This window comes from Portunus trituberculatus, chromosome 8 (genome assembly GCF_017591435.1).
Source record: "Portunus trituberculatus isolate SZX2019 chromosome 8, ASM1759143v1, whole genome shotgun sequence".
Lineage (NCBI taxonomy): Eukaryota > Metazoa > Arthropoda > Malacostraca > Decapoda > Portunidae > Portunus > Portunus trituberculatus.
In genome coordinates, this window is record NC_059262.1 from 4,757,501 (window position 1) to 4,782,649 (window position 25,149).

At 46.1% G+C, this 25,149-nt stretch overlaps 3 protein-coding genes across 4 annotated transcripts in view; 1 reads left to right on the forward strand and 2 right to left on the reverse strand.

Annotated features, from left to right (window-relative positions):
* Window positions 1-5,898, reverse strand: part of LOC123499995 — a 14,759-nt gene extending 8,861 nt beyond the window's left edge. The window contains exons 1-5 of the mRNA XM_045248569.1: window positions 5,669-5,898; window positions 4,619-4,711; window positions 3,771-3,945; window positions 688-3,625; window positions 579-633 (exon numbers count right to left, since the gene is read on the reverse strand). Of these exons, the coding sequence (XP_045104504.1) occupies window positions 579-633; window positions 688-3,625; window positions 3,771-3,945; window positions 4,619-4,671 (3,221 nt within the window). The 5' untranslated portion in view covers window positions 4,672-4,711; window positions 5,669-5,898. The remainder of the gene's footprint in view (window positions 1-578; window positions 634-687; window positions 3,626-3,770; window positions 3,946-4,618; window positions 4,712-5,668) is intronic.
* A 3,850-nt stretch (window positions 5,899-9,748) lies between these two features.
* LOC123499683 (peflin-like) lies at window positions 9,749-19,094 on the forward strand. Of its 2 annotated transcripts, XM_045248073.1 has the most exons (6): window positions 9,749-9,911; window positions 11,560-11,646; window positions 14,007-14,151; window positions 14,626-14,790; window positions 15,511-15,654; window positions 16,515-19,094. In XM_045248073.1, exons 1-6 carry the CDS (start codon window positions 9,906-9,908, stop codon window positions 16,736-16,738), a joined length of 771 nt encoding a protein of 256 aa, XP_045104008.1. In that variant the 5' UTR covers window positions 9,749-9,905; the 3' UTR covers window positions 16,739-19,094. The 2 variants fall into 2 exon arrangements, with proteins under 2 accessions (XP_045104008.1, XP_045104016.1); XM_045248081.1 differs by lacking the exon at window positions 11,560-11,646 and having other exon boundaries at window positions 9,751-9,911.
* Window positions 19,095-19,840: 746 nt separating this feature from the next.
* The window catches only part of LOC123499996, a 38,199-nt gene continuing 32,890 nt past the window's right edge, over window positions 19,841-25,149 (reverse strand). The window contains 1 exon segment of the mRNA XM_045248584.1: window positions 19,841-24,585. Within this exon segment, the coding sequence (XP_045104519.1) occupies window positions 24,457-24,585 (129 nt within the window). The 3' untranslated portion in view covers window positions 19,841-24,456.

Below are 25,149 nucleotides of genomic sequence, written 5' to 3' on the forward strand. Positions count from 1 at the left end.
AAAAGAGAGCAGTAAGGCGGAAAATAAGAGGGAGAAGCAGAGGAAGAGAGGAAAAAGAAAGGGAAGAACTGTAGATGGCGGGGAAAGAGAGAGAAAAGAAAGAGACGAAGTGAAAGACAAAATGAGAACGAAAAGAAAGACAAAATAAGAAAGGAAAGAAAACAATGGAAATATAAATAAATGGAAATGAAACGGGAGAGTAAAAAGAGGAAGGGAAAAGGAGGAGAAAAAATAATCAGAAAGAATAGAGGAAGAGGAGGAGGAGGAGGAGGAGGAGGAGGAGAGGTGTACAGTACATTGGTATAGAAGTCACGTGATGGGAAAGGGGGAAAGGAAAGGAGAGTGAGGGGAGAGGGGAAGAGGATGACACACACTCGTCCACAGATCTTATCATTCCCTAACAGACTGCACGCCATCTGACAGGGGGGGAGGGGATGGAGGGGTGAGAGAGAGAGAGAGAGAGAGAGAGGGGGGGACGCAGTTTGGTGGGGTGTTGTAGTGACTCTCTCTCTCTCTCTCTCTCTCTCTTTGGGGTGACAGGGGTGACGGGGACAGGAACATCATGAACATCACTTCACCAAACAGAGGGATGTTGGAGGAGTGTTCTGGGGTGCTGGTGTGTGTTTCGGGGTGCTGGGGTGTATCAGGGGGTGCTGGGGTGCTGTGTAGGGGTGCAGCAACACTTACCAGGGATGTATGAGTGTGCTGAGTGGTGGTGGTGGCCCTGGATGTCCCCGGTGCTGCCTCCCAGGTGGTGCTGCGTGGCGGAGGCGAGGCAGGAGGAGGACAGCACGGACTCTGGCCTCAGCACAGGGTGTCTGTAGGGGCGTGGCGGCGAGGCGGGCGGGGAGGGCGGTGGGGGCCGTTTGTATTGGTAGTGTGGCAGTGTGTGGTAGAGGTGGTGATGGTGATTGTGGTGTGGCGGAGCGTGGTCCCTCAGACGCAGGGAGCTGTGCAGCATCTGTGTGGTGTCCTGCGGCGACGCCCTCTGAAGGATCTTGGTGTAGAGGCTCTGCTGCAGCGTGGCGAGGACAGAGCGTGCTGGGGAGTGGCTGAGGAAGGCTGGAGGGGCGGGCGTGAGGCGCGATCTTTGACTCCACGGTCCACTAAGGCGGTCTGGCAGGGGCGTGTAGGATGCCTCGTGTACCCTGGGTCTGGGCCGCGGGTGCCTGGTGGGGCTGCGCGGCGGGGAGGCAGAGGGGGAGGCCGTGGTGTGCCAATCAGCGGGTGTACTCCGAATCGTAGTATGCCGCTCAGCAGGCGTGATCCGTGCTATGCTATGGCTCTCAGGAGGCGCGCCCCGTGCCGTGGTGTGCCGGTCAGCAGGCGTGTCTCGCTCTGTGGCGTGGCGATCAGCAGGCGTACCCCGTGCCGTGGTGTGCCGGTCAGCAGGCGTGTCTCGCTCTGTGGCGTGGCGATCAGCAGGCGTGCCCCGTGCCGTGGTGTGCCGGTCAGCAGGCGTGTCGCGCTCTGTGGCGTGGCGATCAGCAGGCGTGCCCCGCGCCGTGGTGGTGGAGGTGCCCTGGGAGGTCCTGGGGATGGCGGGGGTCTGCGTGAAGGCGTTGTGCACGCCCAGGTGCTCGCCGCCTCTCCTGCCGGCTCGAGCACCGCTGTGCCGAGATTCCCTTCCTCCTCCTCCTCCTCCTCCCTGGCCATCTCTTCCGCCTCCCCTTCCTCCACCTCCATCTTCACTTCCACTCTGTCTTCCTCTTCTTTCCTTTTGTTCTTCTCCATTTTCACTTTTTCCTCCTCCTCCTCCGTGGCCAAGATCCGCGCCTCCACTGCCTGCTGGGGGGTCAAGTGGCACCATAGTGGTAGTGGTGGTGTCGCGGCCATCAGTGGGTGGTTGTGGTGTGGTAGTAACGTGGTCGCCTTCCCCATCTGCTGGGGACGTGGCAGCGGCACCTCGGTGATCAGTAGCTGCTTCCATGGTGGTGGTGGTGGTGGTGGTGGTGGTGGAGTCCCACTGTTGTTCTGTAGATGGCAGTGTCGTGGTGGTGTCGTGGTGTGGCTGGTTCGTCGTGGTGGTGATGGCGATGGTGGCTTCGTCCTTCGCCGTGGCGTCAGCACCATCGTCGTCATCGTTGTCCTCACCGGAGTCCACCAGCGCCGCGCCCCGCCCCACCGCCTGGGTGCTACCGTCAGCCGCGGCTGATTCCGTCTCCGCCGTCACCGCAGGAGTGTTCGCCTTGAGAACACCGTGGTCGGCAGCGCGTAGCTCCTGCGGCGGTGGCACCGCCACCACCTCCCGTACGGTGGGCTCGTAGCTCTCTAGGGACACCAGGGGCGGAGACTGAGCATCGTCTGACTCCAGCGGGAAGGGTGAGGGGGGCGACACGGCGTGTGGGGAATAGTGACCGCTGGTGCCGCTGGCTGCGCTGTCTGGCGGTGAGGGACGTGGTGGGGAAAGTGGCGATGGAGTCGGCGAGGGCGGTGCGGGGCGGCGGCGCGGGGAGTCCATGGAGTCCTCGCTGTCCAAGCCAGCGAGAAGGAGCGGCACGCGCTGTTCGTCGTGGCTCAGGGACTCGTACAGGAAGTTGTCGTCCTCTGCCAGGTCCGGCGAGGCTGAGGCGGTCCAGGCCTGGCGCCGCGGGGCGGGAGTGGGCGGCTCCAGGATCACCCGCACCCCAGCAGCCTGCCCACTGAGAGAGGGCGGCCCCGAGGAGCGGCTGCCCTCAAAAGTGAACTCTGGGTGGCTGTCCGTGGAGGTGAGGGACACCAGGGCGTCCTCAAGAGCGCGCGGGGAGCCCACGTCCTGCAAGCTCGAGCTGCGACTCTCGAAGGTGATGACGCACCCGTACTGACCCCCGCCACCGCGACCCCGCCCACCACCACCACCGCCGCCGCCGCCGTCCCCACTACCAACACCTGCCTCCTCCTCTTCCTCTTCGAAGTCTGAGTCAGACTCTGACTGTGCCAGCAGCCGCGCCACGCGCCGCTCCTGCGCCAGCGCGTCCAGCCGCAGCAATGCCGCCTCGGTGCGCAGCGAGGACGTGCGGGCTGCAGACAGCGCGGCCTCCACCTCCACCTCCTCACAGGACACCTCACCCTGCACTCGTCGCCGCCGCCTACGGGACACTCTGTCACGGGGTTCGCTGACGGCGTCCTCGGAGTCCGGTGAGGGCGAGGTGGAAGAGGATGGGTGGTGGTGCAGGAGGTGGTGGATGCCGTGGTGGGGCGGGGTGCTGGCCTCGTCGCCAGCCACACACACACCGCTGCTGCCGGAGGACAGGCCGGCCAGCAGGCGTGAACTGGTGCGGGACAGATCAGCCGCCACGCGGAAGGCCCGGGAGAAGGCGGGGGACGGGGTGGCGGCCGGCAGGGGGCGGAGGTCCCCGAGGGACGCCGAAGCTCCCCCGCGGGTCAAGCCACCCCGCCCCGATCTGACCCGGGGAGCGTCGCCCCACTCATCACGAGCAGAGGGCGGCGGGGAAGGGCCCGCTCCGCTGGGGAGCGCGGTGGAGGACACCCAGCGGCGGGCGTTGGGCGAGGGGTGCAGGTAGCGGCGCCGCAGGTCCGGGACGTGGCCCAGGAAGGCGCCTGCCGGGTCTCCCGCCACAAACAGCTCCACTGCAGCCCGGTGTGGAGACACGTGGAACGCGTCCACCGGCCACTCCCGCTCACCCTGCAACACACGCGTGTCATTAACACACACACACACACACACACACACACACACACACACACACACACACACACAGACGTGCATGCCCCAGCCCCATGCCCGCCACGCCCCTCTCATCCCTGCCGCCCATGCCTCACACACCCACCTTGCCCCTGACGTGGATGAATCCTGTGTGCAGGCCGCAGGGCACGGGTGTGGGCGGGGCCTCGTACCAGCCAAGGTGTTGCTGCCAGGTGAGGCACACCTGCGTGCCCGTCACGGAGGTCAGCACCAACCACACCTCCCGCGCCTGGCACCGCACAGTCCGGCACCAGCGGAACCTGTGTGGAGAGTGTTGTACCGCACACCACCACCACCGCACGCCTCAACACAACACTGCACCCCTCAACACAACACACCACAACACAACACATGCATGGCTCAAGCTGTGATCAATACACCACGCCACCACCATCACCACCTGTCTGCTGCTGCTGCTACTGCTGCCTGGCGCATCCCACTCGCCCCATGCACGCGCCACAACCACCTGTCCTGCCGCTCCTCTCCTCACCACCACCACACTACCACACCAATACCAATATTTATTCCCACCACACAGCCAGTCAGCCAGACAGCCAGACAGCCAGTCAGCCACTCGGGTCAGTCAGTAGGCGGTGAACTAACGAACAGAGGTGAAGCAGCTACTGACCCTACCAGCAGGACACCCACCATGTGTGTGTGTGTGTGTGTGTGAGTGTATGTAGTCAGGTAGGAGAGGATCACCACGGGACCACATCACCCTGGTCCCTCCACCGCCCCACAGCATCAAACTACACACACACACACACACACACACACACACACACAGAGAGAGAGAGAGAGAGAGAGAGAGAGAGAGAGAGAGAGAGAGAGAGAGAGACCCAGCACCACTCTTCCTCATCCCTTTCACTAACCCCACACCAGCAGACAGCACACCATTCCCCACCAAGCACCAACACAACACTGATCACTCACGTTATCTCAGGCTGGATGCTGCTGGAGGGGCTGATGGCGCTGGTGGTTGACATGGCAGCGTGCTGGAGGGGGAACACGTGGCCTCCCAGATACCTGAAAAATGTATGGCCATGTTTAAAGGTCACTGTGGTGGTGGTGGTGGTGGTGGTGATGGTGATAGTGGTTATAATGATCATTTGATATCAATAGTCATACACAAATAGTAGTTTTAAGAGGAGGAGGGAGGGAGGGAGGAGACATCGAGGAAGGAAGGAAGGAAGGAAGGAAGAAAGGAAGAAAAGAAGGAGGGAAAGAAAGGAAGGAAAGAAAGGAAGAATGAAAGAAAGAAAGAAAAAGTAAGAATGAAAGGAAGGAAGGAAAAAAGGAAGGAAGGAAGGAATTATATAGTACTAATGGATGAGGAGAAAGAAAAAAAACAACAACAACAACAACAACAACAGCAGCAGCACTAAACAAATTCCTGTACAGTAATTAACACGAGAAATATTGATACTCCCATCAAGACAGTTATAAAAAAAAAACAATGACCAACATATGGCAACACAATCTTAGCGGGAGCCTCACACACACACACACACACACACACACACACACACACACACACACACACACACACACACACACACACACACACACACACACACACACACATGAACTAATACTCTAATAGAAAATAAATGAAATAAACTGACAATATTGAGTGTTTTTATGTTTCTCCGGGTGAATAATGACAGAGGTTCAAATTAAAGGGGTTTCTTCTCATTCTTCTCCCATTATTGACTAAGACGTGAGCTACTCTTACTCCTTCCCTTTTTTCCCCTCTCTCCCTTTATCCCTGCCTCCCCCTTCCCCGACCTTCCCTTTCACCCTCCCTAACCCCTATCTCTCTCTCTCTCTCTCTCTCTCTCTCTCTCTCTTACATGTACACTTCCGCCTTTCCTTAACTGATTTGAGGTGAAAGTCAGTCTCTCTCTCTCTCTCTCTCTCTCTCTCTCTCTCTCTCTCTCTCTCTCTCTCTCTCTCTCTCTCTCTCTCATTACCCACACATACCATGATGCCTAGGGCGTGATGGTGGCACTGGAGCAAGGGTGCCACTCCCTACTACAGTGCCAAGGGGAATGCGTGAGGTCTGGAAGATGCCACGTGATCCAAGGCGGTGCCACTATACCACAGGGGGTGCCAGGGGGTATAGGCGTGCAGGGTGTTGGCAAGGAAGAGTGCCACGCCCGCCGAGACACGTGGTGCACCCCTCCTCGCTGCCCACGTGACACTGAGGCAAGGAGGCAAAAGTTCTGTGGATAAATGCCAAGTACCGTCTTTTCCAGCTTGACATATGTGCTATTCTGTGCTTTGTTTGGGTGTATTTAGGAGTCTCGTGGGTAGTGAGAGTTGGTGTTGTGCTTATCGTATTGGTCTTTGGGTCAGTACGAGGCGAAAAGTGTAGGAAATTCATGGTGTATTGCAGGTGTTATTGTACGCAAGCGCCTGCATTCAGACACCGCCCCTTACAAACTCTGGCGGTACTTTGGGGTGGTTTGTTCCGTGGTCTTTCTTGTATCCCATGGCGTGTACATTTCCTATCTTGGCGACGGTTTGTATGGGTGAGACAAAGGGAGTTTGATAAGGGGAGACTGTTTCCCCAATCCGCTCCATTTCATCCAAGTGAAACCAGTGGGCGGTGCTTCTCAAGTGTGTGGGCGGAGCTTACTATCAGTGGACAGTTGTAGATAAATAATTTGACAGGTAAAAAGTAGATATGGATGAGAAAACTTGTATACTTTTCTATTTACCATTCATTCACCCTATTGTTTTATTAGAAATACACAGATATCACGAGAAGAGACGATTTAAATAGAGGAAGAAAGGAATATCATAGTCTGCCTTACAAATGTATACTTTTTTCTCTTTTTTCCGCGGGGTATACAAACACTCCTTGCCAAATTAGAAACAATTTAATATTTTCTGCTTTAACAAATAACATCTGGACTCGTTAATGAAAGAAAGATGTCACAATAACAAATGAATCAATATATGAAGTTTGTGCAGGTATCTATAGTTTCTCAATAACAGATTTAGTGATAGACAGTAAACATAGGGTGTAGCAAACGACACAAGACACACTGCGGCCCATCACAGACAGACTGTGGTGGTGGCGGGCTGGTGGCAGTGGTGGTCGTGGTGTTGGTGTAGGAGGAGGGTGTGTCTGGTGTTACCGTTCAGTCTTGCCACGTAAATACACCCAAACATACTCAAAAACACACTCCTACATATTCAAAGCACTCGTAAACACAGTCAAACACACCCAGAACCAACCTAAACACAACCTAACACTCACAAATACTCCCAAACACGCATACCTACATATTCCCTGCAAATTTCAAGCAGCACCAATCCTCGAGACAAAGGTGAGCCCAGCGGTGGAAGCAATTAAGTCAACATTACCACCGCCGCCACAATCCTGCAAAGTGCCTTCCGTTCATTTAAGGTATGTTTAAGGTCATTCACTTATTTTTAGGTTTTCTTTACATGAGAGTGAAAAAAAAGTTAGAAATCTACGAAAAATGTTGAAAAGGTGATTGGTAAACAAACAATATTGAGGCTATTATATATTGCCTTCTTTCACTTACTGCAAGATAAGCAAACCTCATACTGGAGCCACTAGTCTAGCATTCTGTATTTAGTGGTCAAGTATTCCAAGATATGGCTTAATGTTTGGCGTGATGAGAGAATAAAAGTAATATGGGGGCCAGCTGTTCGACTGATGTTGCCGCCCTGGCTCTCGGCTACCCGCAGCCTGCAGGTTCCAATACCTTTTTTTTTTTTTCTTACATATTTCTTAACGATAATATTATGCTTCCATGATATGTTTTCATGGTTTCTAAAAATATTTTGTTGCGCTTGAAGTGTATTCCGCATCTCTGTTCTGTAAATATGTCGCGTTTAATGGTGTATTATGGTGTAAATATGAGACGCCTTAACGTTCAAATTTTTCAAAACCCCATTTAGAGATTTTTTATTTCAAGCTATAATTGGGTTTTTATGGCATCAAAGAATCGCTTATGCTCTTTTAAGCGTGAAATTAACCCACTGAGTCAAATATGTGTGGTTTGAAGTGGTGTTTATTCCTGTCAAATGTATATTTTATATTCACTTATTTATTTGTTGCTTTACTGCTTCACGGTCTAAGTCGTTCTAGAATGCCTTGAAATATAGCTCAAACTCTGTAAAATGTGTTAGAATACTTGCTTAGTGAAAATAGTTGGATTTTACGAAAGTTTTTAATGAGTTTAGATTTTAATGTTTTTTTTTCATATAAATATCTTTTCATTTGTTCACTTCTGGTTGTAGGTAATTCTTGGATGCTTGAAAAGAGAGCTTATATCGTCTAATATTTTTTGAGAGAAGAATAAAGTCGAAATGGCTGGACGTTTTAGGAGTTTTATAAGTGAAAATGTTTTTATACATTAAATATACTTGATTTACACAATTCTTTAAAACTAGTTAGACATGAGATGTTTTGATGTTGTGGATATTAGTTAAAGTATCTATCAAGTCATAAAATATTAAGCATTCGGCCATGGCTTCGTTTTTTCTATAGGTCAGTTTTTAAATTATTTACGTAATTCATACGAAACACCACTGTTCCCGCTCTCTGATGACGTCATAACTTTTGGCGGTCCTCTTCACACTGCCCAGTTCATCATTTACAAGTGTAATATCTAGTGATTTCTACGTGTTTTCATGTATCTCTAGGCTCAGGTGTGTAGAAAGTAACAGTAGAAGGAAGAAAATGGTGAAATGAAGAGGGAGGAAAAGAAAGAAACGAGAAAAAGAGGCGGAAGATGAGGAGGAGCCAATTCACAATATCTAGCTAAGTGTCCTTGTAATTTTGCCGTTCTTTGAAATATTTAATGTATCTTGCTGTTTTAGAAGTGTATTTTGTGTACACTACAGGGTGTTTTGGTTGTTCTAAGTGTGTTTTGGGTGCATTTTGAGTGTTTTCAGTGTGTGTTAGACGTATGTTGAGTGTATTGGAGGGATATGTAGAGTATCAATGTGTGTTTTGAGTATGTTTGAGAGCGTTTTTGTGTTCATTTTGAGTTTTTAAGTGGTTTAGGTATGTTTCGCGTGTGTTTTGTGGTGTGGGATTGTTTTGGTGTATATGGAGTGTATCTAGTGACTTTAGGTGTGTTTTTGGGGTGTTTAGGGGTGTTATATGGTGTTTTGAGTGTGTTTTAGGTACACTTGGAGGATTTTAATTGTTTAAGGTGGGTGGGAGCGGTCATCTGTGTGTGTGTGTGTGTTACTATAAAAGGTCTGTCGTTTATAAGTGCACACATACCTAAATACATGCATACATATACAATTACAGAAAGCAGTTTTTTCTCATCTGATATACATGCAGTTTAATATTTCTTCTCCTTTCCTTGTATCATTGTTCTCCAATACAAGTATATACTAAAGGAGTCAGAAATATGATTAGCCGAATTCACCAGACTGTTTCTTTTGATGATAATGTAAATATTTCATTATTTCGCCACTAAGACCATAAAAAACACCTTTGAAAACTCGTGTCACCTTCAGTAAAGCGACTTCCACGGGCCATAGAGATAACTAGCCGAGTTCTCAAGACTGGTTCTCCTGTTGATAGTATAGATCGATTACCAACATATCACTGTAGCTATAAAGAAACATGAAAATATTTAACTAGAGCCTTGTAAATGTAAATAGGGAGAAAGAGAGATCGGAATGTTTAAAGCCCCGAACTAAACAGCTGTGAGACAAACAATAGTTATATGCATGAAAATCTTTACTAGAGCCTTGTAAATGAAACTAGGAAGATTTAAAAAGGGAGAAAGGGAGAGCCGAATCTTTAAAGCCCCAAACTAACCAGCTATGAGTCAAGCAGTAGTTATAGGCCTAAAAAAATCTTTAACCAGAGCCTTGTAAATGTACGTAACTAGGAAGAAAGGGAGAGACGAATCTGTAAAGCCCCGAACTAAACAGCTATGAGTCAAGCAGTAGTTATAAGCCTAAAAAATCTTTAACTAGAGCCTTGTCAATATAACTAAGAACATATAAAAAGTGAAAAAAAAAGAGAGAGCCGAATCTGTAAAGCCCCGAACTAACCAGCTGAGTCAGGCAGTAGTTATAGGCAGTAGGTAGTCATTATCACTCGGTCCCTCATTCTAACTCCCCGGCACACCCAGCAGACAGCAGCAGGTGAGCAGCAGCCGGCCAGAGGACACCCAGTCACCCACACCCTCACAGCAACCTCCTGTCAACCATGAGTGTGAGAAAAGACTGTGTTATGTAGTGTTATTTAGACATTTTTTCCTGTTCTGTGTTGGGAAGTTTTGCTACGACTCTCTCTCCCTCTCTCTCTCTCTCTCTCTCTCTCTCTCTCATAGTAGTGAAAGTTTAAGTCTTCAGTGTTTATTATGTGAAATATTAGGTATGTATTAAGTTAGTATAGAGATAAGTGCATTATATAAGGGAACTGGCATGTGTGTGTGTGTGTGTGTGTGTGTGTGTGTGTGTTGAAATGACGTAAGTGACGCGAGGATGACGAAAACACTATCATGGGGACAGTGATCAAGTTAGGATTAGATTTCCATTAATATCTCACTTATACAGTAGAGCAATGTATTCAAGGTTTACAATAGAGTGATCTTAAGTTATAGAGGGTTGGTGAGATAAAGAGCCGCTGTCATACGCTTGTCAGAGTCACGAAACTGCTATTTTAACTATTTAACTCTATTGATTCACCTTTGTCTAGTCACCAATCATTCCTGAGACACCTTTACCTGTTCCACATCCACGCACAATCTTTAACCCCTTCAGTACTGGGACGCATTTCTGCCACGAGTTTTGAGTATGATTAGACCATTTTATTTACACCGGAAAGGGTCTATGGAGGTCAGAAGATTAATGGCACGAGTCTTTACTATTTTAATCCTTTTAATCCCCATAAGCTTCTGAAGGTGTATAAAATCACCAAATGTTAAGCAAAATGAGTGTGGAAATGTGTCATGGTACTGAAGAGGGTTAAACTGGTATAAACTAGCAAGATACATGGTTTCTCAATTCTGGCTTCCCTGTAGATGACTGTAAAGACCTCAGCCATTACTTCTGGTACTAGGAACTATTTGGTGTCACAATGGGAGGGTTAAAGATGAATATATGAGCTAGGCCTACAAGTACATCAGTATTATGTTGTGAGTAGGTTGAAGGGAGGCATGGATCAATTGGGAGCTTATCTTATCACTTCCCTCCCCTCCCTTCATATGGTGAGTGGGGTGAGGGGATGTGTGGGAAGGGTGGGGTGATTATTTTAACACATACCATTAAAGTTAGGAAGTTTGAAAGTGATAATTCTCTCTCTCTCTCTCTCTCTCTGTGGATGTGGCAGGAAGTGGTTCTGTGGTGATAAAAATGTTGTGTCAGAATAGGTAGGAGGTTGAGGGGCTGTGGGAGGAGGAGAGAGAGAGAGAGAGAGAGAGAGAGAGAGAGAGAGCTAATATGTGTCATCTATATAAATGTTTGTTTGTTTCAGGTCAGTCTTAACGAGTCCTGTCTCTAATTTCCAAATTCATCTCTTTTTTTCTTGTCAGCTGTGTGTGTGTGTGTGTGTGTGTCTGTGCTTGTAGTGTTGAGGCATGTAGCATTTTAAGTATGTGTGTGTGTGTGTGTGTGTGTATTTGAGCACCTGCCTTTGTGTATGTAGGGTTCTTCGATGTATGTGTGTTTGTGTATGTGTGTGTGTATGCGTTTGACCACCTGCTTCTGTGTATGTAGCATTTTTCAATGTATGTGTACATGTATGTGCGTGTGTTTGAGCTCCTTTTGTGTATGTAGCGTTTTTCAATGTACGTGTGTGTGTGTGTATTGTGTGTAGGCGTTTGCATTGGCAGCTAAGGAGTGAAGGTGGTGTGTTGCAGGGCTACCCAGGGTATGGAGCACCGCAGGGAGGTTATCGCGGCCAGGTGCCTCCACAGACAGGATATCCAGGCAGCCAGGTTCCCAGGGTGAGAGTTGGAACCCCCCTTCACAGCTCCCTGATCCCTTGCTGTTCTCTAATATACTCTCCTTCTTTCAATCCTTCCTGCTTCTCTCTTCTGGAACCAATCTCTCTCTCTCTCTCTCTCTCTCTCTCTCTCTCTCTCTCTCTCTCTCTCTCTCTCTCTCTCTCTCTCTCTCTCTCTCTCTCTCCCCCCCCATTTCCCTTCAACTCTCCTTGCTTGCCTGCTTCACTTTCTCTCTCCCATTTACTCCTTCTTTCAATCCCTCCTATTTCTCTCTCCCCAACTCCTTTCATCTTTTTCTTTCTCTCCTATATACTCTTTCCTTCACTTTCCCTGCTTCTCTTTCTCTCTCTATCTCTCTCCCATACATTCTTTCCTTCGCTCCTATTCCTCTTCCTTTTCTCTCCTTGTGTTGGTCTTTTGCTTTCTCTAATTCTTCCGTCAGTCTCTTTTTGTCTCTCTGTCTGTGTGTCTCAATCTGTCGTGGTTCCTTCAGTCCTGCCTATTTATATCTCCTGTCTGCTTCTCAGTACTGCTCACTTGATTGGCTGTGACAGAAAGAGGTTGCATTTATTCCTGTCTGGCTTTCCCTTGACATGCTTCACTTCTTCACTTCTTTGTTCCCTTCTACATATTCTTTTGCCCACAAGTTTTCATTTATTCCTGTTCTTGTTTATTCTTTATGCTGTTATCATCTTTATTGTAGTTTTCCCTTTCCTTCTGTTCTCTCAAAGTCTAATCAACTCTTGTTTACTCAATATTCTTCTGTCACCTTTACTGAAACTTTATCACTCTCCTCTCTTAATCTGAACCTACTCTTGCTTACTCTAATTGTATCTTCTTATTTTCTTTTCCTTTATTTCTCTCCTCTCAAAGTCTAACCTACTCTCCCTTACTCTATATATTCTTCTATCACCTTTACTGAAACTTTCTCTCTCTCCTCTCTTAATCTAAACTTACTCTTGCTTACTCTAATCGTATCTTCTTATTTTCCTTTCCTTTATTTCTCTCCTCTCAAAGTCTAACCTTCTTCTATCACCTTTACTGAAATACCACTTTATTCTATCCTCTCAAAGCCTAACCCTCCTTTTCTTCCCTTCCTGTGCTCTGTAATTTTCTCCTTTACTCCTGCATTTGGCTGTACCAGTGTTACGGTGATGCTAAATTACCCTGTTTGACGTAATGAAGATGAGGACGAGAATGCGTATGTATATTTGTGGTCTGGTGATGTTACTGGGTATAAATAATAGCGCTGAAATGACAGGGTGAGTTGAGGCTGATGTATTGTGGCTTGTTCTTGCATGAGGGAGTGACTGGGTTAATATGAGCCAGCAGGACAATAGGTAAGTTCTGGTTTGTGTACAGTTTAGGCTAGAGTTTAGCTTCCTGGTGTTTGCTGGTGTGTGGTGTTAGCGCTTGCATGTTAACCCCTTCAGTACCATGACGTGTTTTCATATCCTGGTTACTATTTGGTGGTTTTATACAGCTTATATGGGGATTTGAGTAGTGAAGATTGGCCATTAATCTTCCGACCTCCATAGACACTTCCTAATGTCAATATAATCGTCTAATACCTAAAACTTGTGGTAAAAATGCATCCCAGTACTGAAGAGATTAAGAGTGTGTTGGTTGGATTAGTGTGGTTAGGGGGTGGTTTGTGTGGCTTAGACTGGCTTGGGTTAGGTTAGGTTAGGTTAGGTTAGGTTGCTATATTTGTTGCATGTATATTTCAGAGGTTGTGTTAGTGTGGCTAGTTTGATATGAAGGTAAGTTGAGTTTTTTTTTGTGGCTTTGTAATGTCTGATGGGTTTAGTGTGTGTGTGTGTGTGTGTGTGTGTGTGTGTGTGTGTGTGTGTGTATGTGAGTGAGTGTGTGTACATGAAACTTAATCTTTTCACTATTATGTTTTGAAGCCATGGATGAGAGAGAGAGAGAGAGAGAGAGAGAGAGAGAGAGAGGATGCTTAACTAAAAATTCTAACCATAACTAATTTAAGATCTTAATTTATTTGCATAACTAATTATTGTGGTGGTGATATTGGTGATGGTGGTGGTGATGGTGGTGGTGATGACAGGTGTAAATGGTGATCTAATAATAGTGGTGGTAATAGTGACAGTGATGCAGTGGTGGTGAGATTGGTGGTGTTGGTGATAGTGGTAGTGGTGAAAGTAAGGATGATGGTGATGATGATAGGAGTGATGAAAAGGCTAGTGATGTAATAATGGTGGTGATGGTGATGTAGTAGTGATGAGGTGGCTAGTGACGTAATAATGATAGTGAAGGTGGTGTGAGAGGTAATAAGAATGATGATGATGGTGATAGTGTAAAAAGTAATGGGTGATGACAATGCTATCCCACTTTAGGGCTATCCGGGACAACAGCCTTATGGGTACCCAGGGCAGCAGCCTCCCCCAGGGGCGTACCAGCAGCAACCAGGGACCTACCCGGGCCAGCAGCCTCCCCCAGGGGCATATGGGCAGCCCCAGCCCGGCGGATACCAAGGGCAGGGTGAGTGTGGTAGTAGTAGTAGTAGTAGTAGACGTAGTAGTAGTAGTAGTAGATAGTCAGGTGAGCATATCTTCTCAGTACACCCTAATGCACACCCTTTCCCAGCAACTTAACTGTGACCCACATCCTTCACAATACACCCTAAAACACACCCAATACAGGCCACCCACAACACACACCTTTCCCCAGCCAACCAAACTAATACCACATCTTTACAATACACCCCAACACACACCCTTCCCAGCCAAGTAACACCCCAACACACACACCAGTAACACCCCAACGCACATCCTTCCTCTGCCAACTACATCCTTTACAATACACCCCAACACACACCCTTCTCAACCAAGTAACACCTGAACACACACCAATAACACCCCAACGCACATCCTTCCTCTGCCAGCTACACCCTTTACAATACACCCAAACACACACCCTTTCCAAGCCAACTGACCCCCCATTGCAATCCCTCAGGTTACCCCGGCCAGGCCCCTCCCGGCATGGACCCCAACATAGCGTCGTGGTTCCGAGCAGTGGACCAGGACAACTCGGGACAGATCAATGCCAAGGAGCTCCGCCAGGCCCTACAGAATGGAAACTGGTCCAACTTTTCCGATGAGGCTTGCCGGCTTATGATCTGTGAGTGTGTATTTACCTAGTTGTAGTTGTAAACATTACGCTCGTGTGGCCCTGTCTCCATATGTACATTTTTCCAACTTTTCTTTGTGTGTGTGTGTGTGTGTGTGTGTAGATGAATAGCAATAACATGACGATATATTAAGAGAATGCATGAGGAGGAGGAAGAATCTGAATGCAAAGTGATGTACAAGGATAAATATTAGAAGGAAAGTAGGAATTTACAAGGAAAATGAATATGAAGAACCAGGATTACTATTTGAAATGGAGAATGGATGAGGAGCAAAAATATTAACTTGTGGAGGAGGAGGAAATGGAGTAGATGTAAAAAAGAAATGCAGAGAAGAATGAATACCAGGAGGAGGAGGAGGAGGAAGAATAACAGTTTATGAAAGAAGGAATGCAAAAGAAAAATATGAAGAGATGGAGTAAGAGGAGGAGGATTATATGAAAGAAGGAGTAAAAAGAATAAACAGTAGGAAAGGGAAAAGGATGATGATGATGATGAGAGGAAAGGAAGGAAGAAACATATGAAAGAAGGAATATTAAGAACAATAATTAGGATAAGGAAGAAGAGGATGATGAGGATAAAGGTGATGATGAGAGAAAAGGATAGAAGAAATATATAAGAAGAACAAGAATTAGGATAACGAAGTAAAGGATGATAATAATGATAAATGAAATGCAAACCACATCTCTACCACATTTCTCTCCTCCCGACAGCCATGTTTGACCGAGACCGCACTGGAACCATCTGTATTCAGGAGTTTGCCCAGCTGTTCTCCTTCATCAACCAGTGGACGGAGGTGTACCGCAGGTTTGACCGAGACAATTCCGGCACCATCGACGAGGGAGAGATGAACACTGGTGAGTATGTCAGTGTGTGCGGGTGTGTGGGTGTCTCTGAAATGACTTAGTGGTGTGTTAGGATGTGTGCGTGTGAGTGCGTTAGTGTGTGGGTGTCTCTGAAATGACTTAGTGGTGTGTTAAGATGTGTTTGTGTGTGTTTATATAGTGTATGTATGAGGGTGTCTTTCAAATGACCTGTGTGTTTGTATGTGTGTATGTATGTGTTCTTAAACTCTCTGCCTACAAGGATAAATTATAGAAACGATAGACACTTCTCCAACTTAATCTAACCTAACTTTATAACCCCATACTAACACCTGGCCACAAACCCAATCAAACGGCCTTAACCCATTCACCATTGGGACGGGTTTTCATATTTCTTTTGCTAACTATTGGTCAGTTTTATACACCTTCAGAAACGTATGTGGGGTTTTAAAATTAGTGAAGACTCCTAACAATAATCTTCTGACCTCCATAGACCCTTCCTGATGTAAATAAAATTGTCTAGTCACAGCCGAAACTTGTAGTAAAAATGCTTCCTAGTCCTGAAGAGGTTAACCCAACTCTGGAACTCTCTGCCTGCTTCTGTATTTCCATCTTCCTATGACTTGACTTCTTTCAAGAGGGAGATTTCAAGACATCCCTTTATTTCAGCTGACCTTTTGACCTGCAAGGGGACTGGCAATTAAGTAGGCCTTTTCTGTTTTGTTGTCCTTGGCCAGTTTCCCCTCTTACATAAAAAAAGAATAAAATAAAGTAAACTCCTGTGATCCTACCAAACATGATCTAATTCCACACCTTATGGCCACAAGCTAACTTAACCTAAACAAACAGCAGAGACTTATAAACTAACCTGATGTAACCCGTCCCACCCACAGCCCTGCAGCAGATGGGTTACCGTCTCAGCCCACAGTTCATCTCCTTCCTGGTGTTCAAGTTTAACCCACAAACCCGCAAGGTGACTCTGGACAACTTCATTGTGTGCAACATTCAGCTCCGCAACCTTACCGAAGCCTTCAAGAGCCGGGACCGCGAGATGAAGGGAATGATTTCTATCAGTTATGAGGACTTTGTCAACATGGCCTTCACCTCACTCATGTAGCATGGGTGAGGGTGAGGGTGAGGGTGAGGGTGGTGATGGTGAGGCTGGGTGATGCGTTGGCTAGTTTGCTCCCTGGCTGGCTAACTGGGTACTGACTGACTGACTGACTAACTGACTGGATAGTGGTTATGAAGACTAATTTATTGACCAACTTGATAATTGGTGGTAGATTGACTGGCTAAGTGACTGACTGGGTTGTGGTGGTGCTGGTTATCTGACTGAATTGCTGACTGAATGACTTTCTGTTGATGATAATTGGTGATATATTGACTGACTGACTGGGTAGTGGTGGTGCTGGTTATCTGACTGACTAACTGACTTTCCCATCCTGATTTCCTGACCAGCTGTGTGGTGAGGGATGGCTGTGTCACTCACTGAAGGACCCACAATGCCTTTGGTCTGGTGTTTGCTTGGTGACATGGCTGGAGTGGTGGGAGTGAACTGTGCACGCTGGCTTGCCTTGCCCACCAGCTGTAGCAGTGAGCATGTGTGTCACTTGTGAGGAAGAGTGTGGATGAAGGTTCTATTACTTTGCATTTATGTATGATTTGTTACCAAGGAAAGTATTCAATTTTATATAGATGAAAAATTAAAATAAGATACACCGCTTTGCATTTTTATAAGCTGTAGTAGTGGTAGGAATTCTTTTCAAGTGAAGAAGGTGAGCTGAGGTGAACAAAAAATTACCATAGCTTTGCATTTGTTGCCACCTTCAGTCATGGGCTGGTGCAGAGGAATACAGGGAGCTTCACCACGCACCACTGTACACCACCTGTGGTAAGGCTGATCAACTTGTACTGTGTATGGAAGTGAGCTCAGAACAAACCTCTACATAATCAAGCTAGCTCAGTTGAAGCACCACATATAACACACACACACACACCATTTACACACTTAGCTGCATCATCAATTTGATCAATTATTGTAGTAGTAACAGTGATTTGCTTTCCATACTAGTTGATGACACACCTGGGTGGTCGTGTATGTCGCTCGCCTTACTAAGGTTGTAATGGTGGTGTGGTGAGCTTTGCAGTGTGTTCTTCCTCCAGCATCAAGAAACACATTGCTACAACACTAGCCACTCCTGGGGAATGTGGCTCACCTCTTGTCCCTCTCCATGTCCAATATTTACTCTGAGATATTATTGAAGTAAATACATTGAGGTAAGGCAATTCTTAACGCCACCATGCGGGACACCGAGCCTGTGAGGTCCAGCTTCCCCACGAGTGGTGAGTTGTGACTCCTGCCTCCTTTGTTGTGTTGGTCTGTCATCACACTTCAGGGACTCTGTGTGGCCTTAGCCTGGTGCACTTGAGAAGTGACTGCCTCGTGACAATGTTAAATGCTCATGTCTTGAACTCTTGAGACTTTTATTGGTAGCATAGTGAGTTGGGCAGGTGTGAACTTAAAATACAATCTTGTCCTTCTGTCTCAAGTCCTTTGGTTGTACTTAAAACAAATTAAAATTTAGATGCCTAACATATAAAGTGTGTTTGTGTGTCCTCAGCAGGACGGAGACAGTTTAAGCGTCTCCCTTTTTTCCTGTAGCAGGAAACTGGTGCAATACCCAAGTCAAGGAGCGATGACCTTGTGACCTGAAACCTTGGTGATGGCAGCCTGTCCATAGCTATGGTGCTGGACAAGCTGGATCACAGTAGATGAAAAGTACTTAGTTTTATCTTTAAGGTTTGTTGAGTGCAGTGGCGGAGTGTTACTGATGCTGCTGCCTCACCTGTACAAGGTTGACCAGGTGTGACTAACTTCTCATACTGTTTTTCTTTAAGGTCTTGGCATCTTCATGTAAAGCAAGTCTTTGTAAGATGCTTTAGATGTTTAACTAAGACTGTTGATTTTGTCATTGTTAAAACTAAAGTAATGATTTATGCTGACTTATTTACTGACACGAGGCAATGAATTTGTTTTCCAAACAGTTACTTACTGAAGCATGACTGTGTCAACTGACTGTCTTCCTATTGAAGCAACGAGTGAGAGTGGAGACACAGCACAACACACACCAAATCAGTGACAAGTTTGATGTGACAGGAAGGACTATTGTGGAGTTCATTCAACATTGTGAGAAACTGAACCTTATCTAATACAATACCAGGGACTGCAGTGTGCACTGTGGCCTTCCACCTTCTCTGATATTCCTTACATTCTCAGTTTAATCTGATCAGTTATAACCTAACATAATCAAAACAATAACTCAAAAATGTTCATGTGATTGTTGTATATGTGGTGTGTGTCAGTGGCTTGCTGTGTGCTGAGGTGAAGTGAGGTGAACTGTACTCTTGCTGTCACTAGCTTGCCCTGAATCACTGTTATTGACTACTAATAAAACTATATATACTGTTAACTATATGGCAATTCTGTGTCCTTGTGGTGCCTAATAACTTGTCCTGTCTGTCTGTCTGTCTGTCTGTGTAGCATTAATGTTCCCTGTCCTTTGTGTTTGCCGTCCTGCATCTCACTGAACATAAGGTGGAGGTGTAACTCATCACAAACAGAAACAAAATACATACTAGCAATCTTTCTCTCTCCTGTGTGTGCTGACTCATCCTAGTGGTCATTCTTAGTAAAAAGGCCAGCATTACCATTACAACTACTGCTACTATTGTGCTTTCTTACAAGGATGAATATTACTATCTCTATTATAAGCACGACTACTTGTATTATCATGACAACTGATCTCGTGACACTAACACTTTCAAGGACTCTTATCTGTGAAAAAAACAAACATGGAGATGCTTAGAATTGTGAACGATGGACAAAACTCTACACATGTAACTGTCAACCCTGTCACTCACCTGCCACCAGTCACTGCCACCACCACACCAACACTGACTGTCATGGGCAACAAGAAGCAGTGGGAATTAGACGTGATGTGGCACTGGTGGTGGGAAGTGTGTGGTGGAGTGACTGATTGGCACTGTGAGGGTGGTGGAGGGCTGGTGGTGAGTGTGGGATTGTGTGGAGTGACTGATTGGCATTGTGAGGGTGGTGGAGGGCTGGTGGTGAGTGTGAAAGTGTGGAGTGACTGACCTGCACTGTGAGGGAACTATTGAGGGAGTGGAAGGTTCATAAAACAATAAAACAACAGAGTAACATGATATATCACTTTGAAGGCGCATCAACAACAAGTGTGAGCAGTGTTGCCATTCCCCCAGGATTGGCAGGCTGGCAGGGTCACTGGGGCGTGGGGCACACCTGGGGCACGGCATGGCAGGCAGGAAGGCAATACTCAAAAAATGTTTAAGGTTTTCAGCATACAAAAAATCCTTGAAGTGAAAATTTGTTGATATTGATTTAGTTTCTTCCATTACAAGTCTGCAATGTGTACATGTACTTTCTTTATGGGTAAGATGGAAATGGGAAATTCTTGCTGAGAAATGTTTTTTTTTTAATACAATAAAAGTTTCCATTGTCTCAGTGAATATAATGTGGATGGAAATCATTAATTCATTCTTCTTTCTGCATAAATACTTGAAGGTGAAAAGATTGAGTGTGGGAGATACAGAGTGCATAACATCTGTCCCATTGCCTCACCATCCTGCCCCGTCACAACAAAGGTGTGCCCCGGCCGACCCCGCGCGTCAGGTCACCTACTCGGAGCACCACTTGGACACTGCCGGGGCACACTAAGCTGGCCATGGCTGAACCTCGGTGTCGTGCCTCAGGACTGTCGCCTTGTTTACGACTGTTCACCACCGCTGTCACCGTTCCTGTCATTACTACACAAGGCACCAAATGTGGCACTGGTTCAGATGAAGGGCAAGTCACTGGAGTCATAAGCTTTACCTAAAAGTGACGTGTTTGGTGATGATGACTTGACTTGTTCTGGCGTCGGCCCCAAGTGTGACATCCGAGGCTCCCCGCGACACAATCTAAGATACATAACATCCCATCTCAGAGACACTGCTGAGATGGCTCTTACTCAACAAAACAAGGTTATCACATATACATTTTTGTTCACTTATAGGGCAAGGTGAGGCAAGGTGAGGCACTCCCTGATTTGTTCTGAGCAAACCTCTCTTTCCACGCAGACATGACACAACGCTCTCTGCAACATGAGACTCTTGCTCATGTTGCAGGAGAAACTGTCATCTGCTAGAAAAAAAATTAAGCCTTACAACATCTCTATTATAACACTGGACTGCCGCCTTGCCTTGTAAATAACACAGTCTTAGCATCGTAAATATAAGGAAATGCTGCTACATCTGTACACACATACAGACACACATACATACTGCCTACTCAAGTGACGCAGCTAAGTATTAACACACACTACAAGGAGCGGAACAGCAGATACTGGGCTGACACCAACCAATGTACTAGAACCTACACACCTGCTAAGGAAGTCATGTAGGCTGATCAACACACACACACACACACACACACACACACACACACACCTGCTCACTCACTATGGCACAGCAATAAGAATTCATACTAACACTAAAACTCTCTTATGGACAATACTGCATCAATGTCTAACAGAAAGTATGTAAGTGCAATGACTGTGTGTGTGTGTGTGTGTGTGTGTGAAGGAGTAGCTGGGAAAAAGGTCACAAAACAGTATGAATAAGTTGTTAGGTAGACTTAGGGCACTGATGGCAGCATATTGAGGCAGCGTGTCCCTGGTGGTAGTGGTGGTGGAGGTGGTTGGGGGAGTGGCGGTGAGGTGTATGGGTGTCTGTGGGTTGAGGGATTCGCTGCTGCTGGCTCAGGAGGGAGACGTCCACCACAGTGTTGACATGATAACTGTATGCTGTATCACACATTATATTATTGTTCTTTTTCAATAACACGTCTCCTACGACACATTCATTCTGTCCACACACCAGGCTGACAAACAAAACACTTGCCATATGAAGCACTCCACTAATACACTCACAGGCTGTGTTGTGTGTTCAGAAGACCGGTGCAGCAAGCCTGTCCTTACTGCAGTACACACCAGCAAACCAAACCACTGAGCCAGCCTCCACTACACTAGGCACACACAACACTAGAATATCATACACACTATATATCATGACACCATCACTCCTGCTACTCTATTTAACAAATAACAAAAGTACACTAATATTACTGAGCATATTCCTACATAACAAATATATATGTACACAGGTTACATAAATAGATTGGCAATATTTCCCTAATTCTGGAAATGTTTGAGCTAGGGTGAGTAAGGAACACAGCACTGCAGGCCTCACAGCACGGGGCAGGGCAGGGCCTGGAGGGGATGGGGGAGGTGGCGGCACCACTGCAGGGCATCACCTCACCACTCAACATCACACCAAGGGACACCAGCCGGGGAACTAGACCCAGTCCATGGCTCAGAGGCACACCATGGCAACACACACGTGCACACACACACACACTCACTACAATAGAAGAAGACAACTATGATATATACAAAGACATGACTGTTCAAATTCAGTTCTGGTCCTGTATGTTACAACTAAAACACACACACACACACACACACACCATATACAACAAACAAAACAAGATGAAAACAGAAGCAGCAACACTTCCCCACAACACCAAGAGAAGTGTGTTGTGAGGTGCAGGAGGGGAGACACAGACACCAGGACATCCCTCCCCTGGCAGGACCCCAACACTCAGCACTCAGCACCAAGCAGGCTGCACCACCACACCCTCACTGGGGACTCTGGGGAGGCTGGGGGTGAGGCGCCTTACTCATGGGGATCAGGACACAGTGGGTATGTAGTAATGGTCATGTTTAATATCATATCACTTTAGTTACATTTTCAAACTATGGACAGCTCAAAAACCTGCTGTCATCCATAGACCTTTACATGTAGTTCTGACACCACTATCACCATCACCACCACCATCACCATCATCATCACTCAGGCCTCCCTTCCCTGTTCTCTGCATCACCACAGCCTTCACCAGTCACTCTGTGTGTCCCGAGGTTCACTAAAGTGGTAAACAACACAGCACATCCACACACTGCCACAAAAACAACATTGTCACTAAATATGAGTAAAGAATCCATCAGTGTAAGGCACAACGGAAGCCAGGAAAGCCGGTGTGGTGTGTGTGTGGTGTGTGTGGTGAGCTGGTGACTACATCAGTGCAAGGGACAGTCTGCCAACATGAAAATATACCATCCTAAGAAATGCAATGATAAAATGAGGTGTCCTGTGGTGGAACATGCACAGAAACCAAACACATGAGAGGAAAGGAGGCTGTAAATATGTAAGATGACCAGCCAGCCAGCCAGCCAGCACATCAAGATTCAAAGACACAATACTAAGGTCAGAAAGTGTGACAAAATACACAAAGCAAAGTAGTGTAAAGTGAGGCTGGCAGGACAGTGATGGCCTCAACACACACCCTACCACAGACTCCTCCAATACAGCCTAATGAAGAAGCACCCAAGCCTTAGAGTGGTCTGTCATGAGTAGCAGCCGGCACCACAAGTGAACCTCTCTGACATAACTGCTGGCATGTGAACAGTAGCGGCAGCAGCGGAAGTCACTAGTAGTCGCCGGCACCTCTATGTATGTCACGGGATTAATGTGTGTGACCAGGAAGGCAATTTAAGAGGTGAAGGTTGTATAAGTGTGTGTGTGTGTTTCCATACCCAGATGATGAATGATAAAATCTTGTTACATTAAAGAAAATGACTAAAACAGAACAATAAATAGATAAAATTAAAATACACAAGATAAAAGGAAATGGACATCACTCCCTCAATTTTGAAGAGACGAGAAGTGACAAATCTGACACATGAGCAGCAGTAAAAAGAGAACTAATAGTGAGTGAGTGAATGCATGAGTGAGTGCCGAGACAACAGTGAGAGAGAAAGTGTCCCATCCACCTGTCCCTTACCAAAACAAACACCAGGACACCACACAGCAAAACAGCACACCCATTACATCTTTTCTGAGTGGCACTGTTATTGACACACACCATTACCTCAACACCCAAACAATACACACACTTCCTTCTCTCATGTCAGCAAATCCTGTCGCTCTTATTGTCTATTTTCACCACAATTCCTGTCCACCCTTAAAACAAACATAACCAAGCTAGACAAAGCCACAACACTTGCATGAGCCACAGAGTTAAATAGAAGAGTATAGGCTAACCTCTCTCTCTCTCTCTCTCTGTCTTTTTCCCTCTCTCCCTCATCAAAGCATCCATACCAGAGGCGATGAATAAGACTTACAGCTATATTGAGCCCACCAAGCAGTCTGCCCCTCCTTGATAACACATAGAAGTGAGGAGTCCTGTCTCATAAAGGATTGTGAGTCAGTGTTATCTCTTTCACTGCCAGAAACTAAAAACTAGAGGAAAAATGAGACATGTTATTTCTTTCATTGCCAAAAAACTTAAATAGAAAAACAAGAGAGAGAGAGAAGACAAGGGTACAAAAGCTCTCTAGTTACACCCTTAGTTACATAAATGAACAGCGGGACATAAAATTCTGTTACTTGTTAAAAAAATGACAGGTATCGGACACAAGGAAGAACAGGACATCTCCAACACATGTAGGAGTTACTAAAGGACACTGGAGTAATGAAAGGATACACAATTAAAGGAGAGAGAGAGAGAAAGAGAAAAATAAAACAGACATACGGAACACTAAATAACTCGACAACACCATTATTAACACCATCACAGGACGCACTCACTCACGCACATACGAACACACACACACGCGCTTTGCCAGTGTCCTTGGGTTATTTGAGGCGTGAAAGTAGGATATGTAGCATTCCCTTGATGTCCGCCACGTCCTGTGTCTGTTGAAGGAGCTGCTGCTGGAGTCCTGTGGTCCTACTCCGCACCTCCACCTCCACCAGCTGAGCCACCTGCAGGACATCACAGGTGGACACGTGTGAGTGTTTATCTGGCTACACTTTGGATAGGGAACACACTATTGGAAAAAAATAGATAGATAAATGAAAATAATAAATGAGTAAATAAATCAAGGAGAAAATAAAATAGACAGCAATAAAAATGATGGAAAAAATAGGAAACACTACAAAATGTCAAAAATGCTAATAAAAATGAATAAAAATAATAAAAATAAAATAAAAATAAAAATAAAATAAAATAAGGCACAAATAGAAATAAACAATAGAAAATGGAAAAGAAAACAATAAAAACAACAACAAAGAGGAAATATTAGACAAAAATGAAAATAATAATAAAAAATGCAGACAACATATAAAAACAATAAAACAATAAAATAGTGAGAAAATAGAGCAAAAAAACAACAAAAACATTAATAATCACCAAAAAACAAGATTGTAAAGAGAAAACTAAAAAAAAATGAGGAAACATGCAAAAAAAAAAAAAAAAAAAAAAAAAAAAAAAAAAAATAAAAAATGAAAAAGAGAAAAATCATGGACAAAAAAAATTGAAACACTAAT

Bases quoted from the DNA above. Each gene is read 5' to 3' on its own strand.
- LOC123499683 (XM_045248073.1), top strand. The intron at 11,647-14,006 runs GTGAGAGTTGGA...ATCCCACTTTAG, and splicing joins CAGGCAGCCAGGTTCCCAGG to GGCTATCCGGGACAACAGCC. The intron at 14,152-14,625 runs GTGAGTGTGGTA...GCAATCCCTCAG, and splicing joins CGGCGGATACCAAGGGCAGG to GTTACCCCGGCCAGGCCCCT.